Here is a 27,765-nt window from a genome sequence, read left to right on the forward strand (position 1 = left end):
AGGGGTGGGGGCTAGAGGTGAAAATAGTTGAGGCCCTCAGAGTAGGTACCTCTTGGCTAGTAATTATCTTTGTTTCCAGCCTACCGTGCCCATAGGCTCCAGAAATATTTTTCTGAATACTTTATCATGAGACTTTCCAGCTCACGTATCATCAAATCCCAGAAATGCTAGAGGTCATCTGGCTCAGTCCTTTATCAGATGCTTTGAATCACCCACGTTGAGCGGTTGTCCAGTCACGGCTTGAATATCTCTGGGGATGGCGAGCTGCCTACCTTTTGGGGTAGTCCCAGTCTCATTTCAGAGAGCATGACTAATCATGAGAAAGGTCTTCCTAAACACAGCAAAAATGCTTCTATCAGGATGTTGACATTAGGAATTTTTTCTTCTCTGTTTTTGAAACTGTCGGTAATCAATTTTATTTTATTAAAGAATTTTTTAAATAGAGGTACTGGGAATTGAACCCAGGACCTTGTTCATGCCAAGCACGTGCTTTACCACTGGGCTATCCCCCCACTCCCCTGTTGATGTTAAATTTTAAAAAGACTTCAAGAGGCTGGAATCATGAGCCAAAACTTTTATTATCATTTTTTCATTATAAAAAAGAAAGAAAAAAAAAAGCCTCTTCCTTATGTTGAACCCAAATCTGCTTTCCTGTAACTTCTACCCATTAGATCCCGGAGCCCTTGGAGTCATACACAGAATAAATCTACAGCTTCCTCTTCACCATGAGCCCAGTAATGATTTGCTGACAGTAGACAACTTTCTCTTGGGATTTTCTAGTCCCCTCACTATTCTCACCACTCTTTCTCTGGCTATACTTTTGTTGACATTTCCCTTGAAGTGTGATGTCCGCACTGAACAGAGGGCCTCGACTGTGGTCTGACCAGTGCAGAGTAGCACCAGATGATCACCTCCTTTTTTCTGGACATTATACTTCCATTAATACAGCCCAAGGTCACAATATTTTCTGTAACAACCAAAGTACGCTTTTGACTCATGGCTCACAATGGGCTTTCATTTACTCTAAACCCCTCTAAGCCCCATCTCTCACTTCCTACAGTTGTACTGTTACATTTTGGAACTCAAATAGGTGACTTCATCTTTGTCCTTGGAAACTTTGATTCTGCTACAGTGAGTCCATCATAGCGGCCTCTTGACATCTCTATGAATTCTTATTCTGTCATCTCACATTTTGGCTCTCTCTCGCAGCTATGTGTAATTTTCAAATTTGATCTAGCAATGTGAAAACAGAACCCCTTTGTGTGTAGTCATTCAACCGGTTAAGAATCTGCCTAGAATCCCCGCATTTCTTCATATTGTCCCAAGAGTGTGATGAGCGAATGTTCCATTGAATGCCGGATACACTGTAGGTGTAGCATTCTCCTCATCTACCCATCAAGTCACCCTATCAAAGGAAATGAGCTGATTGGGGAATGATCTGTTTTTCCGGAATCTGTGCAGGGGCTGAGTGATCTCTGCCTTTTGGAAATGCTCACCAACCCTCCTTTTCATCATTTGTTCTAGAATCTTGCCCTCAATCAATATGAAACTCATTGATCTCCGTGAAGCGGCTGTGTGTTGTCCCCTTCACTCTATGTGGGATTTTCAAAGCCACCACCAGTTGTCCTGCAACTTGAGCTGCAGGTCATCACAATGCCTGAGGCTGTTATTGACCCAGACTATGAGATGGAGGTGCAGAGAGCAGCTAAGGGCTCCCTGGGACTAGACTGCCTTGAGGAGCCTGTCTCTGGTGCTCACTTTGTCCCTTCTACTCCAAAAATCCTTCTCCTTGCAGAAGACAAGGAACACAAGAGTTGCTGAGGAGGTTTTGTTTCCTCTCTGGAAGATCATTAGCCAAAGAAAAAGTTAGGGCGCCCCATAACTCATCCAGGAACACTCAGAACTCCTCTGCTGTTCTGAAGACCACCACAGCCTACCTCTCCAATCTGATTTCCCACCATTTAACTTGAACCCTCTATGTGGATCAAGTCCGACCCCTCACTACACCTCATGCATGTCTCAACCTATCTCCATGCTCTGGCTGAGGCCCTTCTCCCAATTTGGGATCCCCACTGTTCTACCCACCCACCCAAATCTCACCATAGCCTTCCTTGCAACTTCTCAGCCCCTTTAACCTTTACCATACAATTGAAGTCACATAGATTATACAATTCATTCATTTGATCATAGTTCAGCTTTGTCTTCCTGACAGTATGCACCCCAGTGGGGGTATCTTTTATCTCTCATAGTATATAAATCAGCACAGGGCCGGGCCTACAGTCCTGATAGCCATCCTTGTTTCCTCTGGATAGTTCCACAGTGATCAACCTCTGGCCTTTCACACCCACCACAAGTTCAGATCCCAAGATAGCTGTGTCCAGCTCCCCAAAGCACTAATAGAGAAACTAGATAAATCTAGGGATGCAGACTGGACCCAGTCTAGGCACCAGTGATTTTTGCAGTGTGAAATAAAATCCAAGTATATTCCCAGCCCTTCTTCAAACAAGGACCTGGGCTTTTTAGCGGGACTCAGGGCTGGCTGTCAGCAAGGGGGCCGAGAACACTCAAACCCCTCTCTGGGCACAGTGCTGACTGCCAATTCGACTGAAACCCTGCCTGCCTTGGAGGTCACTTCTACCCAGACCTTTCAAAGCTGTGAAGACCAACTGTAATCTCTCACTGATGGATCCTAAGTAGGATTGGAGCTGGGTTTGCTATGGCACCTTGAGTTCTTAGAGGAGAGGCAATGTCTAAATCCTCCCCAAATAGAAAGCCTCCTAATATGGAGGTACACACAGACAGACAGACAGACAGACACACATACCCTAGAAGAGGAGGCCCAATTTGGTAATATCTGAGCAATCAAAGGATCCTAACAGCAAAGACTCTGAATCGATCTAAAATGGTCATGTAACCCAGCCCTCTGCTTTCAGGAAGATGAGCACCAGTGCTTCCCTTAGTGTCATTCATTCAATTCGGCAACTGCTATGGAGGACTTACTCTGTGCCGTGATCAACTCCTATCTCCAGCCAAGTTTGGCCCTGTGTCTAACTTAATCTTTCCCCCTCTATCCCTCTCAGAAGAAATGGAGACTAGATCATCAGCTCTGTCCTTATTTACGAGTTCCATTTTTGAAGATGCTATACCACACTTGTCAAACAGTAGGTGCTCCACAATGATTGAATGTTACCTCATTGGCTTCTTCCTTTCTAAATTAAAAAACAAAAAGACAAAAACCCTAGTCCTTTGGCGGGTTGATTTTGCTCTTCTCCAGACCCTCTCCAGCTTTTCCACAGGTGAGGAAAATGGGTTGACCGAGGGCAAGACCCCTTACTGTTCCCAAAGAACGAAGCGATACTAGGTAGAGTGGGGAAAGTTGAGGACCGTGGGAAAGGTCCCACATTACTGGCCGGCATTCTAGGTCTGTTTCTAACACTAACTGTGACATTGTGCTTTTCTGAGCCCATTTCCCCAATTATAAAAGAAGCGGGTTGGACTAGATGACTCTGAGGTTACTTCTAATTCTAAAAACTCAGACTCTGGTTACTTCCCAGCAACTCCATGCTATCTTATATGCTAGTATTCGCATTAGTTTTAGAAAGAAGGGAGGGAGGAAGGGAGGGAGGGAGTGGGGGAGGGGAGAAGGGAGAGGGTGGGAGGGAGGAGGGAGGAGGAAAAAACCAGTTCTACACTATGAACTCTGTCAACTCGTGACCCACCCTGACACCCTCCCCCCAGTTTTTTTTCTTTTTGAACTAACCTGTGTCAAGACAATCATTGCCTATCTCTCTCGTCCCCCACGTACCATATTAGTATATTAGTTCTCGGTTTTGGTCTTTGTACCACCTCGTGTTCGTCCCCTCTGAACATCCTCCTGTGGTGTTGTTCATCTCCCTCATTTTGTCAGGGTCACTTTGAAAAATTCTATTCCCGGTTTCTGAGGTTTCAGCAACCCCGCCCAACTGTCACACTTGATGAGCAGACTCCTGGTTCAGTCCTTCAAGTCACTGAGGAGAATGTGAGACACCATAACGTTAACTCTGTGGAGCCCATTGAATCTGTCCCCCGGGGGGTTGACAGGGAGCCACTGATCACAGTCCTGGAGAGAAATCGCTCCCAGGGCCCCAAGGGCTTCTCCAATTCTAAGTCACAAAACAGAAAACCAGTATCCCTGGGGAGGAGAAGGCCCCTGCCCTGTCAGTCACCCAAAGCCAGGGAGTCCACAGAGCTGATGCTGCACTGGATTCAGATACGAAAAAGGATTTCAGCATGTTAGAGGGCAGACCTCCTCCCAGCCCCTGGTCCAGGAGGAGGGCATGGTGGTGGCGCCGGTGGCAGTGGAGAGGCAGCGGTGGCGGTGGCGGGTGTCGAGGCGGTGGCAGCAGTGCAGCAGAGAAGGAAGTGTTATTTTTGCCGTTTCATTAGGAGGCCCGAGGTGCTGAGAGAAGGCTTCAGCCGCAGGAACCCAGAGCGTCGGGGGGGCCGGGAGTGGGGGGCTGGGGACAGCAACCTGATTAAGATTGGAGAGGTGCCCGCCCGGACTTGTCTCAGCTTAAAGGCACAGGATGCAGAGGGAGGCTGCGATTCCCAGCCCCACTGAGGCGCCCTACTGGGAGGTCTGTTGGGGCTGGGCCTGTGCAAGGGAGGCAGGTTGGGAGTGCTAACTGGAATTTTTATTTTTGTCAAGACACTGTGTTTAAAATTTTTACAAAGGACAAACTCCATGGGTTTCCGTTAGTGTTTTAAGAATTTTTCTTTAAAAAAAAAAAGCCAACAACAACCAAAAAACACCGCCTTTTGGAAAGAGAAATGACAGACACAAAAGAGACTCTGGTAAAGAAAATGGGGCAAATTTCTGATAGCATTACCCCAAGGGCAGAGGCAGGACCCAGATTATACCCGGGGGCCCCCCTGATAATAACACGGCCTCCGCAAAACCTCGTTCACCACATCTGGGGTCCCCTGGTCTAGCCAGGCCGATGTACCTGGTCTCTGGGGGCAAGCAGGTCTCTGCAGCCCTCCGCAGGGATACAGAGATGGCTGGGGAGTCGTCCCCTGCGGCCCTCCAACCCCATCCAGTGGCAGCCCCTTCCTCCTTCTACCCCATAGTCTTGCTCAAAACCGTTTCCTTCTTGGGGGTCATGTTCCTTGGTCGGATTGTGTGAGCACTGGGAGTTCCAGAGCCAGGGAGACCTGGGCCTGGAGCCCTCCCTTCCGGAGCCTCTCTGCTCCCACAGGTTGGAGATGCATTGGTTCCAAAATTTGTTTTTAAAAATCAACAAAAACAAGACCCAGAAAAAGACCAAGTCTGGGGGAGAAAGAGCGACTCTGCTCTTTAAAGCTCCCAAGTCTGGAGTTGGTCGGTGGTGCAGTTCCAAGAGAGGCGGAAGGTGAGCACCAAGGGAGTGTCCAGCTGGTGCTTCAGGCTCCCCAGGAGTGACTATAGTCAGGCGCAGGGAGCCAGCTTCAGCTGCTTTTCCACAGGTCCTCGGGGTTTCCCGAGGACTCGTTTGCGTCCCCATTTGAAGGGTTTGTTCAGGTTCACTTGCTTATTTGTGTCATTGTACATGCGGGTGCATGTCCACATCTGTCTGTGTTTGTGCAGGTGGGTCTGCTGTAGGGTGTGGGGGTGTGTGTATACATATATGTCTCTGTGGGGGGGGGGGTGTCTGTGTGCGTGAGTGCGCATGTGCGCGTTCGTGGATCTGGGCGGGACGGAGCCGGGATACAGGCTGCGCTCTGGGCTGGAGCTATACCCGGGTAGTGGAGTGTGAGTGGGGCAGCCCGGTACTGTTGAACCCGGCGGCGAAGGTGTTATAGGGGTGCAATGTCTGCAGCCCCACCAGGGAGTTGGGGATCATAGTGATAGTGTTGGGGGTCATGAGTGGGATGTCATCCGGGGAGCGCCGCAGGGTCAGCGTGTAGTCGGGCAGCGCAGTTAGGCGCAGGGTGTCATGGGGGGGACCCGCCTCGCACTCGTGGTGGGTGGGGCCCAGCTGCAAGGCGGCCAGCTCCTCCTCAGGAGCTGCTCCCAATTCAGGGGCCCCGGCTCCCCTCTGAGGGCTCGGCTGCCGCAGGGGCTCCTGACGCCGCTTGTCCTTCCGGTAGTAGAGGGCAGCGAAGGCCAGAACGTTAAGGAACAGGAGGGAGGCCCCCACAGCGATGGTGACACTTAATTCAGTGGAGTAGTCACGAGGGTTCTCCACCAAGAGTGGCCCTGCATCCTGGTCCCCATTCCAGGACCCTTGGGCGTTCTCGTTGCTGTAGGCAGGGGAGATGGCTGGCCGCTTGGTGCTCCAGGTCTTGCCGTTGGGCCTGCGGGTGATGTGGGAGCTGTGCGTGGTATCCGGGGGCGGCACTTTGGTGGTCGTGGACGTGTAGTGGAACATGTCATGCAGGTTGTATAGGTGGGGCACCAGGTGTTTCCAAAAGGCCACCTTAGTGGCCCGGTAATGATCGCGGACCCTTGGCTTCAGCCCGATGTGAAGGTAGAGCTGGTCTCGGGGATTGTATTTGGACCAGGCCACTTCCTCAAAGCGGTTGGCCTTGGTGTGAATGAACTTGGTGTCCTGGGGGACCGGCTTGTTGGGATCCCTGAAATACCACATGGGAAATCTGGGGTCACCACTCTACCTAGATGGGCAAAGGGCCTCCCAACATTCTTCCTCTCCCACCCACCCCTCAACCTCTTCCCCAGTCCAAAACTTCCCACCATTTCCATCTTTTGCAGGGTCCCTCCCTCTGTCCATACCCCTCCTCTTCCCCAGGCGTTCGCTCCAATAGCCCATGGCATCATGGAAACCATCTCAACCTTCCCTGTACCCGTCCTGTAAGATCAAACTATCGGACTCTCACATGCTACAGAGCACCCGTCAATATTCTCAGCTGCCCAGTTTCTCCAAGAACCCTTTAAAGACTTTCTTTGCGGAGGGAATGGGGGAGATAATTAGGTTTATTTATTATTATTATTATTATTATTATTATTATTATTATTATTATTATTATTATTATTATTATTATTATTATATTTAATAGAGGTACTGGGGATTGAACCCATGACCTTGTGCATGCATGCGCTTTACCACTGAGCTATACCCTCCCCCGCTAAAGACTGTTTCTGAATGGAGTTTATTCCCACTTTACAGGGCCTCTAACCATCTAACCTTGAATCCCGTAGTTCTGCCAGTAACTCTCACTCCTGCTCAGTCCTAATGCTAACCGAGTTCTAAGCCTCAACAAAATTTTGGGGGGAAGAAAACGACATGAAAGACTCAAAAGGGGCATGTAGGAGGTGGGAGAAGGGTTACCAGTCAAGATTTGGGGACTGTCTTAGGAAGGGAGCTAATGGAAGAGATTTAGATAGAGGAGCAGAGGGGAGGGTGTGCTGGGGTCTTGAAGAAGAAGAACTACTTTCTCCTTACCCGGTCTTGGCAAAGTTGGTCCAGTAGGTCATGACAACAGCACTGAGCATGACGTCGTTCTTGGAGAAGTTGCAGGGGAAGAGGTCAGTGGGGCCTACCATGGGGACACCGAAAACATAGGGCACTTCATCCCCATGAGCTGCATCTGACCAAGCCGGCTTCATGAGGCTCTGGCAGTGATGGTAGAAGGCGTAGAAGTAGGTGGGTGAGCCGTAGCGAGCATGCAGATCAGCTGTCACCACTGAGGGCTCCACCCACTGGTGGTCAGTGAAGAGCGCCACCAGGGTTTTCCGGCGGGTCTCAGGATTGTCCCGATCTGCCCAGTCTGTGTACATGAACTTGATGGTCTCCCGCAGAGTGTCCTTACCCTCAGGATAGCCATACAGATTGTCCACAAAGTTGGAGACTGAGTAGTCAAAGTCGGTGCCAGAGACCCCATCCTCAGGGTCCACCACCCCTTCCACAAACTTGAGCCCCTCACCCTGGTTGACACCGAGCATGATGTCATAGTTGAGGAACTCGCCCTGTTCCATGAGAATCTCAGGGTCATCGGGAATTACATCTCCGTCAATCACGGGGCCGAAGGCCACGTGGTAGCGGGCCGGCTGGATGTCCTGCTCCACCAGCTCCTTAGCACTCTTTTGCCGAAGACAGTCCACCATGTCCACTGTGTCAAGCACGTTACAGCCCACCTTGTCTGCCAGCAGGCTGGTGTATTTCACTGGTTGGTAGTTTACGGCCCAGCTGGACAGAGCAGAACCGCTCTGGATAATGGCCCTCTGGAAAAGCCCTACAGAAAATCGGCAGCACCAGGTCAGATCTGTCATGTCACCCACGAACCAGGCCCCCCCCCCCCGGCCTGTCCCTGATGGACAAACCAGATGGCTTCTGACTCCTCTGTTACCAAGACTGCCCTCTGGGTTGAACGGGTTGTGAAGGAAGAATAACCCTTTTGGCCAGAATGATGGGTGAGGACCAGAGGAGGGGTTGCTGGGCCCCTTTCCCGATTGGTTCCTGCCTGCTTCTCGCTTCCTTCTTCTGGGGTGGTGGTTGGTAACTTGGGGGTTAAGCACATGCCAGGAAGAATTAACCCCTTGAGTCCCAGACATCAGCTTTCTGATACTCCCTCTCTTTATCTCTCCTTGTCTTCCCCTCTTGCTTCCTGCCCAGCTGGGCCCAGCTCTGTGCCAGCATACCACCAGGGAGCTGGCGCTCCCACCACAAAGGGGTCTTTTTCATGAGAGATGAGAAATGCAGGCAGGAGAGAGCCTCACATGCTGGGAGTTTGGGGAAGGAGTCCCGAGGGCAAAGGCCTTGTGGTCTGAAAGTCTCCAGGGAACCTGACCTCCCAGTCCATAGTCTCCACAGAGAATTTGCTTTTTCTGAAGCTACTGCTGCCTCAGATCCGTATTTTCCCCTCACCGAGAGGAAGCCAGTCCCCCGAACTCAAAAAGGAAATTATTCCTCCACGCAAGGGAAAAAAAAAAGGTACCATTCTCTCTCCAGTCCCAACATTCCCAAGGAAGGGAGAATCCAGCCCTAAGGTGCACAGTTCTGCTCCTCTAAGAGGAAGGCGGTGTGCACAGGTGAAAAGATGGGTAGAGAAATATAGATTACTACTTAAGAGAGCCTCACTTTTCAAAAGATTATTCTCCATTGATCAATTACAGAAAGACAGAGAGAACAAATCTTTAAAGCAGCCGGGCTTCCAGGGTCACAGGCCCGCTGTGAGACAGAACAGCAGCACACCGAGCAAGGCTATCTCCTCCCAGGGAAATAGAGCCTCACAGAGGAGGCACCGTTCCTCTTTTCAGAGAGAGAGGCACCCTCATAGCCAGTCACTCCACCCTCCTCTGTGGAAGAAAGAGATTTCCATGCTCCTGCTGTCACCTAGAAGCGCATTCTAATCTGGGATGTAGATCCTACATCCCCTACATCCCACCTTAGGCTTCTCTCACCAGGGGAGTCCCTGGAGGGACTGAGATAGAATTTCTAGGTCAGAGAAGGTGATTTTTCTTTCTCAGAGAGACAGGCCTTCTTCAAAGAGAAACTGCAAGTCTTCCTGTGAGACTATCTTGATCTCCTAAGGTTGATCTCAGTGAAAAATCTCCTGTCTCCCAGATTTCCTTACTTCCTAGAAGGGCACCTATTTCGGGAAGATCTCTTCTTTGTGAGAAGCTCAACTTTGCCTCTCAGAGATCAAGAGTACTCTGTAGTCCAAAGGTGAAGAGAAGATTTCCTGCTGAGCAAAAAAGGGGCCTTGTCGGCCGCTTTGGAGGGGTCACTGGCAGAGGGACCCACAGCAAGGAGAGAGGTTTCCCTTCAGGCTAAAAATGAGTCTCCTTTGGGGTGGGGTCATACTGCCATGGCGGGCAGATCTGGAGTCTGATCAGTTACCCATCCCTCAGAGAAAGCCCACTTGCAGGTTAGTAACCCTCACTTCCGTCCTACCTCCTGCGTCCAGGACAGTCCCCTACTTGCACAGACTTGGTCTTCAGAGAGAAGGGCAGAGAATGAGTGTTTCTTACACCTAAAAACTAATTTCCACCCTAGATCACTCCCCAAAGTCACGTGTCCTTCCCACACAGAAAGATTTCCCCCACCCCAAAAGAGCCATCGTCCCTGCAGAGAGAGACATTCTACTCCCACACTCCTAAATAAGACTCCGTTAGAAGGAGAACCCTCCTCTCTCAAGAGGTAAACGGGATCCTTTCCTTTGCTCTCTCACACTGGGAGAATTATGTCTACCCCTAGAGAAACATTTCCCCTCCACTTCTACCCAAAGAGATAGCCAGGTGGCAGGTCAGGGCTCCTCATTCCCCTGGGTGCTCTGAGGACATGGAGCTGGGCACCCTGGATCCTCAGGGCAGGCAGCCAGTGCTTGGCTAGTTCGTGTTTTGTCCCAAGAGCTACTCACCCTCAGAGTGATGTGACAGCGTGAGGAGGCTGACACAGGATGCGCCGATGCCTGAGCCAAAGACAGTAATACGGCGGGGATCACCACCGAAGAAGGCGATATTCTCGCTCACCCAGCGGAGGGCCTGGATTTGGTCAAGGAGCCCATAGTTGCCCTTGGCGGCCTGATCGCCAGTGCTCAGGAAACCTGGATTCAACAAAGGGCATGACAGTGAAGGCGGAGGGATGGAGGATTTGGACGACGATGGCAGTCAGGGGCGTGAGGACAGAGGATGAGCATGCAGCATAGTTCTCTCCACCGAGCTAGTGTTCACCATTGCTCTTTTCTGCAAGGTCTAGCAGCATCACTGTAAGAAGGGTCTGCTCCCTACCTCCCACCCATTCTCCAGTTCAGAAGGAGGGGTCACCAGACCACTCAAAGGGGATGCCTCCAGGTGGGAGACAAACTGCAGGAACTGCAAATTCTCTGCCCTGATGTGCTAGCCAGGACCTTACCCTAGCACCTGGCAAGAGAGAGGGGAAGAGCAGGGACCCTGGAGTCAAATAGTCCTTGGTTTGAGTCCTAGCCCTACCACTTCCTGGCCATGTAGGTTTGGGCAAATTGTTTACAATCTCTGGGCTCTAGTTTCCTCTTCAGTGAAATGGGGATAAAATACTTCAAAGGGGGAGGGTGTGGGTATAGCTCAGGGGTAGAGCATGTGCTTGGCGTGCACGAAGTCCTGGTTTCAGTCCCCAGTACCTCCGTCAAGGGAGAAAAAAAAAACACTTCAGAGGGATGTAACAAGGATAAAACCAACAGGAACATCTCTAATATGCCCAGCATATTGTAAATCTATAGTTACTTCTCTCTCTCCTTCCTTTTCTCTCTGGAGGAAGTGAAGATCCCAAGAGGCAGCAATCCCTAAGCTCTCCTTGCCCTTCCTGTCCAAGTTCATCCATCTCCACTTCCTTCCAGGGCCTCAGATGCCCCCTTCTCCTCATTCTCAGGGCAGGTCCTCATCTCCCCTGCCTCCAAGACCTAATAAATCAGAAACTTTGGGGAGGGGACCCAGCAGTCTGTGTGTTTAACAAGCTCGCCAGGTAATTCTGCTGCCTCCTCAAGTTGGAAAACTGCTGGGTTAGACCATCTTTTTTGTCGGGTGGAGAAATGGGGAAGTCAGTACAGCATGTTACCACAGAAACAGGTCTTCCCGCCCACCCACTGGGATTTGCTGCTGAGGAGACATGTCACCATGGAGACTACCTTCCCACCCACCTGCTGGGATTTGCTGCTGTGGAGACTTGTTGCCATGGAGACTACCTTCCCGCCCACCTGCTGGCTATCCCACAGAGATGTCCTATATTCCCCCCCCCCCACCCTGCTTCCATTTTAGTCTGATCTTGCTGCTTCGTTTCATCTCTCTTCCTTGATCCTTCGGCTCCTTGGAAGGCTCTGTCTTCTCCTGCCTTAGGCTTTCGGAAAGGTTCTTTCCAAGTGGGTAGTTGTGGCACTCCTATGCACTGGAAACCCATACCCAGGTCAGTATTTTTTGACTCCACACTTAAAAGCTCATTCACGGCACCTGGGATCAACTTTGTGGGAGGCCACGTTTGAGGAGGCTCCCTCAGCTCACAGAGTGTTCTCTGACAGTCCTGGCAGTCCACGGGCAGAAGCTGAATTCAAATAGACTCAAGCAGGCACAAGACCTCATCACTGACTTTCTCGAGTCCTTCTGTTTCTAGCTTCTGCAAAAGAGCTCATTTCCCCATCTTCACGTGTGTTATTAATTTACTCTTGGTGCAATTAAGTATGTAAAGTACTTAGTTATTCCTCTTAGGACCTAGTCACAAGCCCTCTTTAGCCCCAGGTTCCCGATGAGGAAATGAGAAGGAATTAGAGAAAGCCTGAATGAGGATGAACGCTGGAGCCCGTGTTCCTCTAGACAAGGGAACCAGCTTCTCCTCTGCCTGGCCCGTTCACAGGCTGATGCTGCTCCTGCAAGTCTGAAAAAGTGTGCTGACCGAGATCCAACCTGGCTGTCCAAGCCTTAAGACCCTCCAGCAAAAATCACTACGTGCTTCTCTCAGCCTGCCTGTCCTCCTTCCCGCCTCTCTCCTTCCCCCATTTTCTCTCTTCCTGTTCTCTTATCTAGGCAATAGCAGACTCGACTTCAGCCTTTGCCAAGGTATCGTTTGGTGAAATGTGTCAAATATGTCCATCCTAATCAGCAGGAAGAGCCTGCATTGGGATGTAGTAAAGTCGATTTCTCCGACATGTACCAATTTTCTGGGTTAGGAACAAAGGCCCGAAAGGGCAGAGTGGAGGATTTAACCATCACTCTCTGCTCTCTCTCAGATCCCACAAACCTCGGGATAAAAGGCACTGAAGTACGTGGATGACGCCATGTCAGCCATCTTGCTACAAGCATTCTCCTTGAAGTGCTCTACCCAACAGGCTCAGGTGGACAATAGAGCAAACCCCACTGACCACAAGCACGCAAAACCTGGCAGTCTGGGAGAGCAGTCACTTGCTGCTAGCTCCCCAGTAACTCAGCCATCGACAGAAACCATGTGAGAATGAGGGCTGAAATACCAAACTCCAGAAACTGTCAGAGCAAATCTGAGCCAGTCTTCCCGGACCCAAGTTTCTACTGCAGTACATGGTAAGCTGCTTGTCAACAGAAGACAGAGGATCTGGCGCACTGTAGCAAAACCAGATATCTCAAGGCTTGGTGTTGACCAGGTTTTCAGTTTGCCTGAAGGGTACCTGAGCAAGGATGTAGTATCAAATTCCAAAACCCGGAATAAAACTTGGCAAGCCCCTAATTTCTCAGCCCCAGGGATAACCACAGCCTAAATCCTGCTGGGGTCCCTTTCTTTTGTGGGTCTCAAGGTGTCGGGGCATCTGAAATAATAGCCACCCCTCTGCCTTGGACGGGATCCATGGACTAGCCTGTGGCATTCTCCAAATACATGAAAAACCCAAGATGTCTAAAGAAGCTCCTTAGAGGGAACCAGAGAAGCTCAGGGCTCCAGAGAAGCTGTTGAGAGGGAAGGTGAATGAATACATATAATTGAGGTCCAAAACTGGCCTCCTGTTCCAGGATGTTTTGGGAAACAAAACAATAAAGCCTCAGCTATACAGCAAAATCCCCAAAAGTCAGGTCAAACCCATCTTCTATATCTGGCTCCAAGAGACCAAACCATCTTGTATGGACCTAGAATCCAATCAAGGGCTTACTGATTACATTTGTGTTCCAGGGCAGGCACTGAAGGGGACAGAGAAAGTGGTGGAGAACTTCTGGCCAAATCTCGGTTTATGGCTCCTTCTGAAGTTTGGGTAATATTATTTTGATTATTAACTATTTAAGCCCAAAGAATAAAAATCCTGCCCCAAGATGTGCTGTTCTGGTTATTGAAACGGCGGTGGTGGGGTCTCAACCTGAATTTCATGGATGAGTTTCAGTGGGATGTTTGTGTGCGTGTGTGTGCGCATGCGCATTTTTCTGGGGGAGAGTCCATAGCTTTCATCAGAATTTTCAAAGGGGTCGAAGACTCCCCCACAAGTTAAAAACTTCTGATATACAAGCTTAAGGATTAGGGCAGCTGAAGGGTTGTGAAGTAATCAGCAAACCAGGATATCATTCCTGTACGGCTCACAGCTCCCAACTGACACTTCAGATCCTGTGTCTCTCCTCTGCCTCTTTCTTGCCTCCTTCCTCTGTGTCACTCGTGTCCTCTTTTCTCTCCCCTGTCCTTTCCTTCTCTTCCTTAGTTTCTCTCCTCTTTTCCCCGATCCTCCACTCTCTCTTTCCCTTCATTCCTGGTCTGATCATTTGGAACTGAAGCATATTCTTAGCAGTCTCCGCGCTTTCCAATGATCCTTATGGCATGGTGCTTTGTATTGACAATTTTTTTTTTTTTGCTTGAACTGATGTGGGAATAGATCATGCACTAGGTCTGACTGGCCTTGGAGGAGACGGGGGTCAGGCCCGGTCAGGCCCCGACACACTCATGCTCTGGGGCGCAGACCCTCGGCCGTGCAGGCCTTACCCGCACTGGGGGGACGTGGGTCACCACCTGGCCCGCAGTCCTGCACAGCTGTCAGTTCTCCTGCCACGCCAGGCCTGATTCACGTTTGGCCCAACCCTGGGGGCTCAGCCGGACCCGCACAGTGGCTGTATTGATAATTTTTAAAAGCAGCTGAGTTGCACATTTTCTATCACTTTCATTAAGAAAATAAAGTAACCACATGGCTTCTGGCCTTCAACTCCCATGCTCGTGTGTCTGTGTATCTAGGTGTGATTACATTTGTATATTCACTACTCTTCAAGAACTGTGCAGCCCTAGCGTGTGGGTTTGCAGCCACCTTCATGGTACCATTTTTACTGTTGGAGACTCAAGACAGAACATGTTACAGGAGCTTTGCCATGATGTCTGGGGCAACTTAGTGAGACAGAGGAGCAGCAGCAGAACCCTGAAACCCAAAGCCCACTGGACTGTAGTAAGACCAGGGAGATGCCCCGTGTACGTCACACCCAATAGCCAGACACCCCTGAAGGAGATGCAGGCTCCACTTTTCTCAGGGACTATCCTTTCTCCAGCCTGAACCCCCAAAAGATGTCTTGCTATCCCACATGGCATTATGGGGAAGTCAAGAGGAGATGGACTTTCTGCATACATAACTGTACCCAGAAGTGAAACACAGCTCCAGGGCCTCTGGGATTTGAACTGGCAAAGCAACACACTCAAAAGCAAATTAAAATAAGGTCCTGTCAGCCAACCAGCCCTGGCGTCAGCCAGGTCCAATTGCTGGTTCAGACCCCAGGCCTGCAGACCTGACAAACCGCCTAGACCCAGACTCCCACCAGCACTCTGAGGACACCAGCCCTCTGGGCAAGAAGTTGGCTTCTTTTTGCACCACTCCAAGGGCTGTGGGCCGTGTGCACCCTCAGCGGCCTAGGTGGGCATCCAGCAGGGGGCAAGGCCCTGTGTGCTTAGTTGCTCTCCCTGAGGCACAGGTCTACCTCAAGGCCTTGGGCACAGTTAGGCGTTAACAGTTACCAGGGAAGGCACAGGCTAGTGGGGCAGCCTAACTAAGCATATATAATGACCAAGTAATATATAATAAGCATATATAATAATCAAAATAAGCCTGTGGGTGACAGAGTATGTGTGGGGAAGGGCATGTAGGTGTCTGTGAAGCCTTTGGGAGATAAGTGTATAGGGGTGGGCGTGCATTTGTGTGACAGGTGGGAGTGTATGGGGATGTACGTGTGGAGAGAGTAGAAGATGTGCAGTGTGTATATCTGGGGTGTGCACGAGCATGGGATGAGTGGAGGTGAGTGTATAGATATGGATGGCCAGGTGCGGGGATATGGATACGTGGACACATAATATATTTGTGGGGTAGGGAGGGGGAATATGTACATATATATGTATTGAATATATATGTGCCAAATATTTTTTGGAAGAATGTGTGTAGTATGTGTGTGTGTGGGAGTACGGGGGGTTGGTCTGCGGGTGTGTGTATATGGGGGATATAGAAGTGTAGTGCATGGGATGTGTGTGTAGATGTGGAAGCAGGGATAGGAGTTGTGTGGGGGTTGCTTTTGTATATTGTGGGGGGGGTGTGGACATGCAGGTATGACTCCTGTATGTCTAGGGAGGGGGGATGTTGGTTTTTGTTTGTGTGGGGAAGGTGAGGGACATCTGTGTGTATGTAGGTGTTGGAGTAGATGTGGAAATGGGGTGTTTTGGGGGACAGGGACATGTCTGTGTATGTGCCGAAGGAATATTTATATACATTGAAGGTATATATGTGTGGGGTTTGTGTGTGGATGAGAATGTGCAGGGCGTGGATCTTTGTGTAGTATGTACATCTGGGGGTAGAGGAAAGTGTGAGTGTGGGCATGTGTAGTGCATATGGGTATAGATGTGAATATAGTGATGTGGAGGGAGAGATCTATGGGAACGTGTGTGTACACACGCATGGAAGGTGTGAGAAATCTGTGTAGATGTGGGGTACAGATGTGGAGTGTCTAGAGGTATATGGGTATGTGGACATGTGCACAGGGGAGACTATCTGTGTGGAGTGTGTATGGAGCAGTGGGGGAGTATATATAGGTGAGGGGGTCTGTGCATGTGGCTGTAAGGGTCTATAAGTGTATGGGTATGTGTGTGTGCTTGTGGGGGGTGAGAGAAATAACTGTATGTGTGCAGACATGGGAGGGTATGTGGGTGTGTGGATATATGATTAGCTAGAAGGAATACGGGTGGATGGGTAGGGATGAGGACAGGACACTAGAAAATTAATGGACTCTCCAAAGCTCAGCCAAGCACAAGCCTAGAAGCAGAGACCTGGCTTCAGACCTCAGAGAAGGTGTGAAGTTTGACCTGAATTTCCAATGGCATCTCAACATTCCAGGAAAGGACCTATGGAAGCCGGGAAGCTCCCGGCCCTTGGGCAGGGGCCACGGGATGACGACATTGTGACTATGCTTGTTAGCACTAGCTAGAGAACCCAGGTGGCCTGCTTTTAACTCCCCAGCATTCTGAACCTCCCTCCCTGAGAACCCAGGCTTCCTTCTAGGCCTCCAGCTGGGAACCGTACCTAGTACCCCAACCCGATAGTTGAGGGTGATGACGATGACATTGCCATAACTGGCCAGGACGCTGCCATCAATCATGTTGCCCGTGCCTTCCATGTAAGAGCCTCCGTGGATGTAGACCATGACGGGCTTAGCGCCGCTGTCCCGGATGTCTGCAAGGAGAAGGGGTGAGACGAGGGCTGGGTAAGCTGCCCGTCCTCCCCGACCCCCGCCAGCCCTGGGGGGGTGCGGGAAGCAAAGCTATCCCAGGTGCCAGGACACCACCACCTGCTCTGAGGGCGGGACTCATCCGGCGCTCAGCCTGGAGCTCAAGCATTGGCCAGAGACAGTTTGACTTCAGTGATGTTTTTAAAGACTCTGGTTTCAAGTGCCTCCCAGCTCAAGGCAGCCAGGCATGCCTGGTACAGCTGGGCCTAGAGAGGCAGTGGCCTGGCCCTGGGGACAGGGAGCAGGAGGAAGAGGAAGGGCTGGTCCCTTAGCTGGATCAGTGAGTCCCTGCCCTGGGCACCCAGGAGTCCTGGGACCTGACATGGCTTTAGATAGCAGGGACGGGGGAGCCCTGAAACCCCCGAGACTAGACCAGTTACATGGAAATACGGCCATCGGCAGCAGCTGGCCCCCCAGTGCAGACAGAGACAAGAGGGGTGGGAATCAGGGGTGGCACAGGGAGAGAACAAGGGAGAATGTGGGGACAGGGGAGTGAATGGCAGAGATGGGGTGGAGGGGACCTTACTGACATGGTTTCTCAGCCATGTGCTCGTTTACCCCACTCTCCCCGGGCATCAGGCTGACTTAACTGGCAACGCTGGGGATGGAGAAGAGGAGGGGGCAGAACTAAGAACGAGAGAGCCTCCCCCAGTCAGCATTAAGATGAAGATGGTGCCTCCACAGAGGCTATTCAACCAGGGACCTTTAAGCGGCCGCTCCCAAGCCCCAGGCAGGGAGGCATCAGGGTGGGGCGGCCACTAGAAGGCTCCCAGCCTGATCACCTTGACCCGCAGCCTCCCAGTCTGTGCGTTGGACCAACACTCTGCCACACCAGCACAGCCCTTCCAGCCACCAGTGGGCCCCCCTGAGCTGTCTGGCCCCCGGGGCAGGGCCAGGGCCTGGAGGTAGAACGGAATGCTCTCTGCTGCCGAGCAAACACCACCTGTTTTCCCAAGGAGGAAGGAAGACTGGTTCCACTGTCACCCAAGGATCTTATGCCATCCACGGACTGGGCTGCGGTGTCTTGGCCTCAGCTTGGCGTGGCAGCCCAGTCCTTCGAGCCCTGTCCTGAACCTATTGCAGCCCCTGGCCCCCAGGCCATCTCTCGCTTTCTGGGAGAAGGCTGAGGAGGTTCTAGGTGGCGCTGTGCCCCAGCCCCTTCAGTGGTCACTGCCTCCCTCCTCAGTTCAACCGCCTGCTGGGCCCCTCTCCCAGGAGCCAGTCTCCCCACAGAACACAGGTGTCTCCTCAATGAGAGAAACACAGGCATCTCCTTGCCATCCAGTTTCCTTTGTGCCTCTCCTTGCCCTCCCTCAGCCCTGCTTTCTCTCCACTCTCCCTGCTGCTCGGTAGGGGCAGGTGCCCGTGAACCACAGAAGATGGAGGAGGAAGCTGTCTCCAAGCAGTGTTAGTGGAGGACCCGGGCGAGGAGGATGCCCTCCCCATGGCTCTGCTCATGGTCCCCTGCTCCCCCCAGCCGTGTCCATCACCCTGGAACTCCCCGTGGCCGACCAGGCCAAAGATGGATGAATAGCCCAACGGCCTTGTACAGGAACAGAAACACACCAACGGACGGACAGACAGACAGACGGGGCTTCTCCCCATCGAGAGGGGGAGGGGCTCTGTGCCATGCACCAGCCGCCGCGCCCTGCAGCCCCCAAATACCTTCATCTTCATCCCCGTCATTATCCGCTAAGTCCTCGCCCTGTTTCTTAGCGCCGGATCCTGGGGACCAGACACGGGGAGACACAACAGCACAGAACAGAGAACAAAACAGAGAGAGAATTCAAAAACAGCATGATTGCAGTGTGGCCCAGCAAGCCAGCTCTGGGCCTGGGCCCAGGACAGGCAGGAGGGATGGCAAGAACTGAGGGAATGGGTGGGCTGAGGCCCAGACCTTCATCAGGATGATGGTGTTGCAGGCCCCTGCTGTGCCGGCCTCCCTGCACCTCCCTGTCCCCCCCGCCCTGTCCCCAACAGCCCATCTCAACCAACTACCTTCCCAGCTGGGAAGGAGGAAGCAGCGGGTGGGCCCAGGCACAGAGCCAGAGACCCACTCAGGGAAAGGACTTCTCCCGGGTGGAAGGGGCTGCACGTGTGTACACAGGCCGGCCAAGCTGGAGAGCAGGGGCAGGCACCGAAGGTGAGAGGCGGCGTGGCCAGCACGTGTAGATATGGATGTGGGCTATTGGGGCAGAGCCTAGGATTCCAGCCCTGAGCTACCTGGGCCCAGTGGGCGGGCTCAAGCTGGGCCTCAGCTGACCCTGATTCCCACAGGAGGAAATGGGAGATGAATATTTCCCTCTGGTCTTCCTCGCTGGGGCCTGCTCTGGGTAATGGCAAATGGGGTTCCTGCCCACAGGAACCAGGCCTGAGAGAAGCAAGCATTGCTCTGAGATCTAAAGAGAGCCAGAGAGGGAGGGAGAGAGGGAGAGAAGAAAGGGGAAAAGGAGAAAGGGGCATATGAGAGAGAGAGAGAGAGAGAGAGGAACAGAAAGATAGGAATAATGGCAGTAGCTCCTACCATGTACCGAATAGTTACCATGTGCCCAACACTACTTCTGCCATATTGTTTGATCCTTACACCCCAGTGAGGAATATACTATCTTTATTCCTGTTTCACTGATGGGGAAACTGAGGTTCAGAGAGGTAAAGTGACTTGCTTCAGATCTCACAGCTAGGAGGTGCTAGAGGTGAGATTCGAACCCAGGTCTGCTTGATTCCAAAGCCCATGGTCTTTCCACTGCATCATGCTACCCTTCTGGGATGGGGGAGAGGGAAGGGGAAAAATCAGGCAGGAAAGAGGTGGAGCATGGAGGGGAGGGGAGGAAAGGAGAGAAAAGAAGAGACTAGAGAAGAGAGATCTTTAGGACCCGCGGGTGAGCTGGCACCAATTTGCCTTCCTGGTCTAAGGAGACGAGAATGGCTTTGAGAAAGAGGACCCACTGCCTGGATGCTGGTCAGTGTATGGAAACAGAGCTCATTCTGCTGGCACCCTGGGGCTTCTACCCTCCTGCCTGTGACACCAGATACTCTCAGCCCGGAGGCAGCAAATAGCCCTCTTTCTCAGCTGGTCTGGGTTCCTGTGACTGAATTCCCTTACAGCTATTAATCAAAACAGAAGCCGCCCTCATATTACAAAATGGCTTTTCAACTAGGGCAAGAGCCCAGCCTGAGGGGCAGAAACTGCCTCCGAGCTTCCCGCACCTCCAGTGGCGCCTACTGTCCTCACACTTGCCGACGGTACTGCCCTCTGAAACTCCAGGGGACTTGGGGCATCATCACTCACCCAGTGGACAGCCCCCCAGCAAATGGAAAGGAATCACTCATCCTGAAACACGAATTCCCTTCAACTTGATGGGGGTGAAGGTTAGGGGGGACAGGACACATCTTCAACTCCCCTGGGCCCTGACTTTGAAGCTGCGTCCCTCTTGCCCCACTTTAGGAGGGTCCCCGGGTTGCTGCCTGCCTTGTCTCAGCCTCCTCCACACAGATGCCTTTGCTCCCTTGGCTTAGCACTCCTTCAGCAACTGCTTGCGGCCAGGCCTGTCTCCCAGGCTAGTTCAACAACCGTCCCTCATCCCAGCGCTGGGCTGCTGCTGCAGGGTCCCTGTCTGCCCTGTGCCCACCACAACCCTCACTGCCTCTGGGGACGGGTCTCCCTGCACCTCCCAGGAGGCAGGCTTTTTAAGTCTGTTCCAAATGGCCTACAGGCCCTGGATAGAGAACAAATTGGAACAGCTAAGTGACCAGATCCCCTTTTCCATGCTGTCTGGAACCCACTTCCCAGCTTGGGCTGTGGGGCTTAGCTAAACTAGGCTAGGGACTTTGGCAGAGTAGCAATCAACTCTTTAGTTATTTCTAACTCTTTTCTCTCCTTCCCATCCCTCCACATCTCAATAATACCTAGCACACGGCCTTGCCCATAATCAACAATCATGATTGGTAAATGTTTGGATTTGGAGCTTCCTGTCAGCTCTCAAGGCAAACTCTCTGGACTGGACTTAGGTTCTGGCGCCAGGGGCTGGGGTGGGGGAAGGGCTCATTGCTCCTAGGAACTGGTTGCAGTGAAGGGCACCTCCTCACCTCTGCACCCAAGTAAGTCCTCGTAGGAGCAGGTTGAGGACACCCTCTTCCTGGACTCATGTCTAGGTTAATGGAATGTTAAGACCAGAATCGTCTCCTACCACCTTCCGATGCGGAAACAGAGGTTCTCAAAGGAAAAGACATGCCTAAGGTTTCCCCATGAGTTAGCGGCAGGTCTGGGACTCAGTCAAGCTAGTGGCTTCCAGACCCAGACTCTTTTTGCAGCATCACAATATTTCATTCGTGCAAAAACGTGTTTACTGATTGCCTCTTGACTGTGAGGTCCTGGGCTGGGTGCCGGGAGGTGATGGACCACTTATCCTCAGGGCAGCAGACCTCACTCAAAGCTTCTGGATGCATTGAAAGCACTCAGTGCTCCTGCTCGACATGCAGATTGCCAGGCTCAGTCCCCAGAGATTCTTACTCAATAGGGAGCATCCAGCCCCAGGAATCCTGACTACCCCATTTGGGGAACCCTGCCCCTACGATTTCAAAGGAAAACAAACTGCAAGCTTGCCAAAGGGTTATAGGGACCAGGCTGTGCTCTTCCACCTGTTCTTGAGTCTGTTTCTGTTTCCAATTCGACCTAACCCATCCACGTTTCACCATTTGTTTCAGAGTCGGGGAGGTGGGAATGACCAGATGAGAGTGGCCTCACATGCTACAGTGGAAAGAACGTCACCCTGAGGGTCACGAGACCCAGGTTTGGGTCCCGGCCCTGCCACAGACCAGCGATTGGGGCCTTGAGCAGCAGCAAGTCACTCTCCTGGGCCTGTTTCCGCATCTGTAAATTGGGATATCAATGCCTGCCTCATAAGCTTCCAGAGATGTGGAGAGGATTTTCTGAGCTAAGTAGGCAAGTGCTTTGCAGAAACCATAAAGGGGGATTTGAACAGGGGGCACAAATTCCTCCCAGCAAGAGGGTGAATTTGAAATTCAGGATCGCACGCATCCTGTAGAGTCCACAGTTCCCCAGAAACCCCCAAGGTCTGCCACCAGACTAGGCCGGCTCAGCTATGCCATGGCCAGAGGTGGTGGGCGGAGTCGGGGGCAGCATTACTAACACCTGGGTGGTTTGGTCTCAGCTCCAGGGCTGGAGAGTTGAATCTCCACTTTGTCCCCAGGAAAGAGCACGAGAGGATGAGCTGGTGGCTCCTTCACCAGGAAAAAGGTCAGAGCCTCTGGCTCCATCTTGGCGGCCTAGAGTTTCTCCTGAGGTGTCCCGGAGACAACCTCTGGCTCTCTCTTTAACATACACTTTAGGGTGTAATTTGGGGCTGGGGAGGTTGGAAGAAATGGGGTGGTTGCTTCTGCTCTGAATCTGACTTAGGCCACCAGATCCTCCCTGAAGAGCAGCCGGGGCCCCTGGCGGAGGTGGAGCTTATGCCTGCTCACCGACTGCCCCCTAAGCCCGGGCTACTTGAAGGAAGGCTGGGTCTTCAGGGGCAAAGGCAGGTGGGCAGGCAGCCCTCCCTCTCTCTCTCTCTCCCTCCCCGCCGGCTCGCTACCTACCTCCTTTCCTACAAATTTTCTTGTTGGGCTTTCGGGCGCATTCCTTGGAAATCCGCTTTACTGTAAAATGAATAAAAAACTAAAAAATAACAGGAGGCCTCTGCCCAGGGGCATGCACCCCCCCACCCCCCCAGGCCCCAAGAGCTGCTCTGCAGGCGGCACATGGCAGAGAGCCTGTCCCACCATCTCCTTGTTTCTGTCACTTACCTTAGTGTGACCCCCGCGGGAGGAGGCATCAGCTAGTGAAAGAGGAGGCACCTAAGCACTGCCCACCGGGCTTGCCCCCCAGCCCCCCACACACCCAGCTTCCTCGGCCACACGCACCTACCACCTCTCAGAGCAGGTGGAATGGTGACGGGGGTGGGTGGGCCCGGTGGAGCCAGCATCCTCCCGCGGGCAGCTGCCAGCCGTGACCCATACTCCCCCAGGGGACCCCCAGCCAGCACTCTGGCCCTAGACCTGTCAAAGCTCTCAGGCCTGGCCAGGCCCCTCCTGGTAACAGTTCACTCACACATGGGAGCTCAGACAATGCTGGGAGAGGGAAGAACAGGGAGGAGGAAGGGGGAGGCCAAGCAGAGTGATGGTGAGAAGCCTTTTTACAGACAGACAGAGGCATGCTGCAGGGCACACCACCACATGCAAGCCACAAACACCACGGGGCAGGTGGGAGGCGGGGAGGGCACAGTGCCTGGCCGCACTCACCATCCTCCGTGGGCACATAGACGTTCAGGTAGAGGCAGTCTTCGTTGGGCTCCTGGATGTAAGTAGCCACGATATCCAAGTTGGCCGTGAACCAAACAGGCAGCATGACTTCGGGCACCGCTGTGTGGATGTTCTGGGGGCACACTGGGGGAAAGTGTGTGGCGTTCCGGATGCCCGACCAGGATGGGGGTGGTTCAGGGGGCAGGAAGCGTTTCTCGCCGATTGGGGGAGCTGCGTAGGGCACCCCCAGGTACTGGTCCACAGGCCCCAGGATCTCACTGGGCAGTGGTACCCGGGCACCCCTTAACTTCCCAAAGTGAGTGTTGACCGTGGGTGCTGGGGCCTGGGTACTGGCCCTCAGCACCAAGCTGAGGAACCACAGGGTGAGACACAGGCTCCGGCCAACTGTGGGCTTGGGGCTCAGGGACAGCGAGGGCGGGCCAAGCCGCAGCCACATGTTCTGGGCCGGGGGACTGGCAGGAAAGGCAGATTCCGGGGTCACAGCATCAGCCCGACAGGCAGCCCCTTCATGACCACACTGACTTGAACCTCAAAACTGAGCTCTCGAGGGACACCTACAGGTGCCCAGCACCGTGGAGAGCAGGTCGTCCAAGCACCACAGCTTCAGAAAGGGGACTCCCTCAGGGCCAGACAGGCCTGTGGAAAGAGGGAAGGATGCGTCATCCAAGATGGTTGGGGAGGGCTAGGGAGTCGGGCTTGGGGCCCCGCTGGGCTTGGGCTCTTCTCCTCCTGGGAGGAGGGGTTTCCAGTGCCCGGGTTCCAGGGACCCACAGATGATCTCTGTTGCCAGTCAGAGCCATTCACTGCACCTGGCTGCAGTTGGAAAAGCCAAAGGGGATGGACAGATGGACAGTAGTTGCCACTGCAAGTGCCCAGTCCCCAACTTCAACTCCTCAGCCAATGGAGCTCACTGGGGTCAGCTGGAGCCAGAGGAGCACAGGGAAGTGGAGCTCTGGTCCCCGGGCACACTGTGGGGATACTGAGCTCTCTAGCCCCTGGGACTGTCACCCCACACAGGGACCGCTACATCAGGAGAGGGTAGAATTGAGAACCTCATTCCAGGACGAAGACAGAAGAAGGGAAAGCAGTGGATAGGCAAAGGGTCCCACGGAGAGATCCCCCCTCTTCCTCAGGCAGGGCAGGGGCAGGATGGCCATTCATCAGACTCCCCAGACCATCCTGTACATTTCTCCTCAGCCCTCACTGCTCCTAAATCCTTAAGCCTTGGTCCTTTCTGTAGGCTATCTCTAATTCACATGGGGTGCCAGAAACTGAGGCAGAAAGTGTTCTGCCTAGCACCCTAGGCATTGTGGATGCTCAGCCAGTGTAAAAGAAACAACGGAGTGTGGAGGACACACACTCAGAAACTCAGAGAAATAAACTCACAAAGACTCAAAGAGGGAGTGACAGAGACCAAGCCAGGATCACAGACACTGTGATATTCACTCACAGAGACATACATTCCAAATCCATAGAGATCCCCTCGTACAGTCCCACGTTCTGAGACAGAGAGCTTCACAGAGCCAGAGAATCACAGAGATACATTCAGAGACACACACAGACTTACTGAAACATAATCATACACACCGCATAGGTAAATATCCAAAGACACATGCAGCATGACGGTGACACATAGGTGGAGACAGGAACAGAAATAGCCACACACTCAAGGCACACAGGCCTTCTGACACAATGGTTGTACGGTCAACACATATACACCGGCACACACAGACACTCCCACGTGGACACACACACAATTTCATTTCCCCCCATTTCTCCCGCCTTCCAAGATTGTAGGCCTGTTCCTTTAAGAACTAGCTGAAGGGGTGGGGGAGGGAGATTGGGAACGCCCGGCAATCGGCCACCACGAGAGGGGAATGACAATGTGTGTGTGTGTGTGTGTGTGTGTGTGTGTGTGTGTGTGTGTGTGTGTGTGTGTGTGTGTGTGAGAGAGGGAGAGAGAGAGAGAGAGAGAGAGAGAGAGAGAGAGAGAGAGAGAGAGAGAGAAGAAGAAGAAGAAGAAGAAGAAGAAGAAGAAGAAGGAGGAGGAGGAGAAGGAGGGAGGGCGGGCAAAGCGACTAAAGGGGTGGGGGCTCAGAGGAAATGGGGAGCAAAGTATGGGTGGTTAGATCCCAGACACAGCCCAGAATGCACCCGGGGTTGGGGGAAGGAGGGGAAGGGGAAGGAAGGGGTAGGAGTAGGGAGGTGGGGCAGGAGGGAGTGGGTGTGTGTGTATGTGTGTGTGTGTGTGTGTGTATGTGTGTATTGGGGGGGGATAGTCCGCAGCTGAGTTCACACAATCCCCCCATTCACCGTCTCCATGGCAACTCTGGGGCACAGACCGCTCATTCACACGGCTTCCCCGCCAGCAACCCCCCCCCACACCATTAACCCTTTCAGTGCCACCCCTCCCCGCAAATTCCATTAACCCTTTCAGGATGCCTACCTCTCCAGTAACCCTTCGGCGCCAAATGCCATTCCCCTTTGAGTCAATTCCCTGCAGCCCCTCCCCCGGGAACACCTAGACAAATCGACCGACCCCCAAACGCCCTCTGTACCCTAGGACCCACTGTGAGTCCCCAAGGCCAAGATCTCCATCCTGATCCAACTTGCAATTTGGGAGAAGACAAGGGGAGGCGGCAATGCTGGGGATTAGAATGGCATCTGGAGGTACTTCTGGGGCTGGAGCAGTGTTGGGCGAGGGGCATTGTGCAGGAATGGACTGGTGTTGAGAATTGCAATTTTGGGGGCTACGCGGGTTCAGAATGGTATTGGGGGACGGAGCTGCATTGGAATGGGGGAGGATAGGATAAAGGCCTCTGTTGATGGGGGGGGGCTGCAGAGAGTGGGGGAGGGAGCCTGGCTGTGAGATGCTATGATGGAAGAGGGATGGGGCTGCACTGCGGGGGAGGGGGACTGTCGATGTGCAGTTCAGGAATGGGGCTGGGGGCCCTCAGGAGGGGTATTTTGATGAGCATGCGGCCCGGGCTGTGGAAATAGAGGGACCACGGACAGGAGGATGATAGGGATGCGGGATTCAGGGAGGAGGTGGAGAAGAAAAGAGAAGCGGGGGAGGATTGCGGGGTCAGGGATGCCGATGGAGAACATGGGGTTGAGAAGGTTGAGGAGCACTGACTGGGGAGTGGAGGACCCCGGGATGGGGAGAGGACAGGATCGAGGCAAGGTATGGGCAGCTAGAGGATGAGAGACCGGGGCAGGCGGCCTCACCTGTTCCCCGGGCTGTTGCGAGCGACTGAACCGGGCCACGGACCACCCATATCGCTTCCAGGCCAAGGGCTCCGCACCCGAATCCCCGAGATCTGCTCTCCGGCAGCCTGGCTGCTGTGCCCGCGCACCAAGGGGGCGCGCTGCGCGTGCCCGGACACGGGGGGGCGCGGTCCCTGCCATTAACTCCTTTTGTGCCAGAGATGGCTCAAGTCCTGGGGCATGGCCCACTTCCTCTCAGGCTCAAGCATGCTCTGCTTAAGCTCTCTCTCCTTCTCTCTCCCACACACCCCTCAAATCAGACAGGTGATCGTCCCAGGCAGCGAGTCCAAACTTTACCTGCAAAGCTTGAGACCTTGAAACAAAGGGAGAAACTGAGGCACCGCCTGCAGGAGTCTCCAGTCATCCTCCACAAAGACCCGCCTCTGCCTCACTCAGCATCCCTCACCTCTCCTCAGCACCAGTGCTACTCAAGCAGCAACCAGTAGGTTGGTGGGGGGGTGCTTTGCCCTCATCCCGTCACTCTCCCAAAGGTCAGTGCTGTTCCTTTCTGCTGCTTCTGTAGGGGCATGTCAGACTTGGACTGTCAGCATGCCAGTTGTCCGACCATTTCAGTCTCTCCCCTCCAGATCCGGCTGTCTTTGTGTCTTCTGTTTCTGTGTGTCATGCACCTGTCCAGTTTGTTCAGCCCCTGCCCCCAAGCCCCTCTTGAGTGTCCCTTATTCCAGCCAAACCTCCACCCCCATAGCTCCTCAGAATGCTCCTGCCAGGGACAGAACTGGTCAGAAGTAAGCTTCAGTTAGTCACGTTCACCTTTACCGTCGGGGATTTCCATTCCTTGCGCACACAACTCTTAGACTTGGTTAAGTCCCATCTGAGCAAGAGCTTTGTGGACTTTGAAGAGGGATTTAATTTTAAAAAGTTTTATAACTTGGGTATTGACTGATGCTCCTGGTGTTACCAGCACACTTGACACTTCCCAGTGATGATAGAGTACAACTCTACGGCCTGGACGGTGTCCTGAAGTTGTCAAATCATCCGGTACCACCCACCCACGAGGCTGGGGCTGGCCCTCTTCCAGCCCC

The 27,765-nt window shown here is 52.9% G+C and overlaps 1 protein-coding gene across 3 annotated transcripts; it reads right to left on the reverse strand.

Annotated features, from left to right (window-relative positions):
- Nucleotides 1-466: 466 nt before the first annotated feature.
- On the reverse strand, nt 467-27,349 carry NLGN3 (neuroligin 3). 3 transcript variants are annotated; one of them, XM_074359206.1, is made up of 8 exons: nt 26,684-27,349; nt 23,435-24,091; nt 22,733-22,792; nt 18,800-18,859; nt 16,930-17,079; nt 10,339-10,524; nt 7,422-8,211; nt 467-6,594 (listed from the first exon to the last, which is right to left on the reverse strand). In XM_074359206.1, exons 2-8 carry the CDS (start codon nt 23,889-23,891, stop codon nt 5,751-5,753), a joined length of 2,547 nt encoding a protein of 848 aa, XP_074215307.1. In that variant the 5' UTR covers nt 23,892-24,091; nt 26,684-27,349; the 3' UTR covers nt 467-5,750. The 3 variants fall into 3 exon arrangements, with proteins under 3 accessions (XP_074215307.1, XP_074215309.1, XP_074215308.1); XM_074359207.1 differs by lacking the exon at nt 22,733-22,792 and having other exon boundaries at nt 468-6,594; nt 26,684-27,348; XM_074359208.1 differs by lacking the exons at nt 18,800-18,859; nt 22,733-22,792 and having other exon boundaries at nt 26,684-27,348.
- Between the last annotated feature and the right edge of the window lie 416 nt (nt 27,350-27,765).

Source organism: Camelus bactrianus, chromosome X (assembly GCF_048773025.1).
Source record: "Camelus bactrianus isolate YW-2024 breed Bactrian camel chromosome X, ASM4877302v1, whole genome shotgun sequence".
Classification (NCBI taxonomy): Eukaryota; Metazoa; Chordata; class Mammalia; order Artiodactyla; family Camelidae; genus Camelus; species Camelus bactrianus.

Excerpts from the sequence above, each read along its gene's own strand:
- NLGN3 (XM_074359206.1), bottom strand. The coding sequence starts at position 23,891 with ATGTGGCTGCGGCTTGGCCCGCCCTCGCTGTCCCTGAGCCCCAAGCCC. Across the intron at positions 17,080-18,799 it reads TGACGGGGATGAAGATGAAG|ACATCCGGGACAGCGGCGCT; the intron begins GTATTTGGGGGC and ends TTCTCCTTGCAG. Across the intron at positions 10,525-16,929 it reads CTATCGGGTTGGGGTACTAG|GTTTCCTGAGCACTGGCGAT; the intron begins GTACGGTTCCCA and ends TGTTGAATCCAG.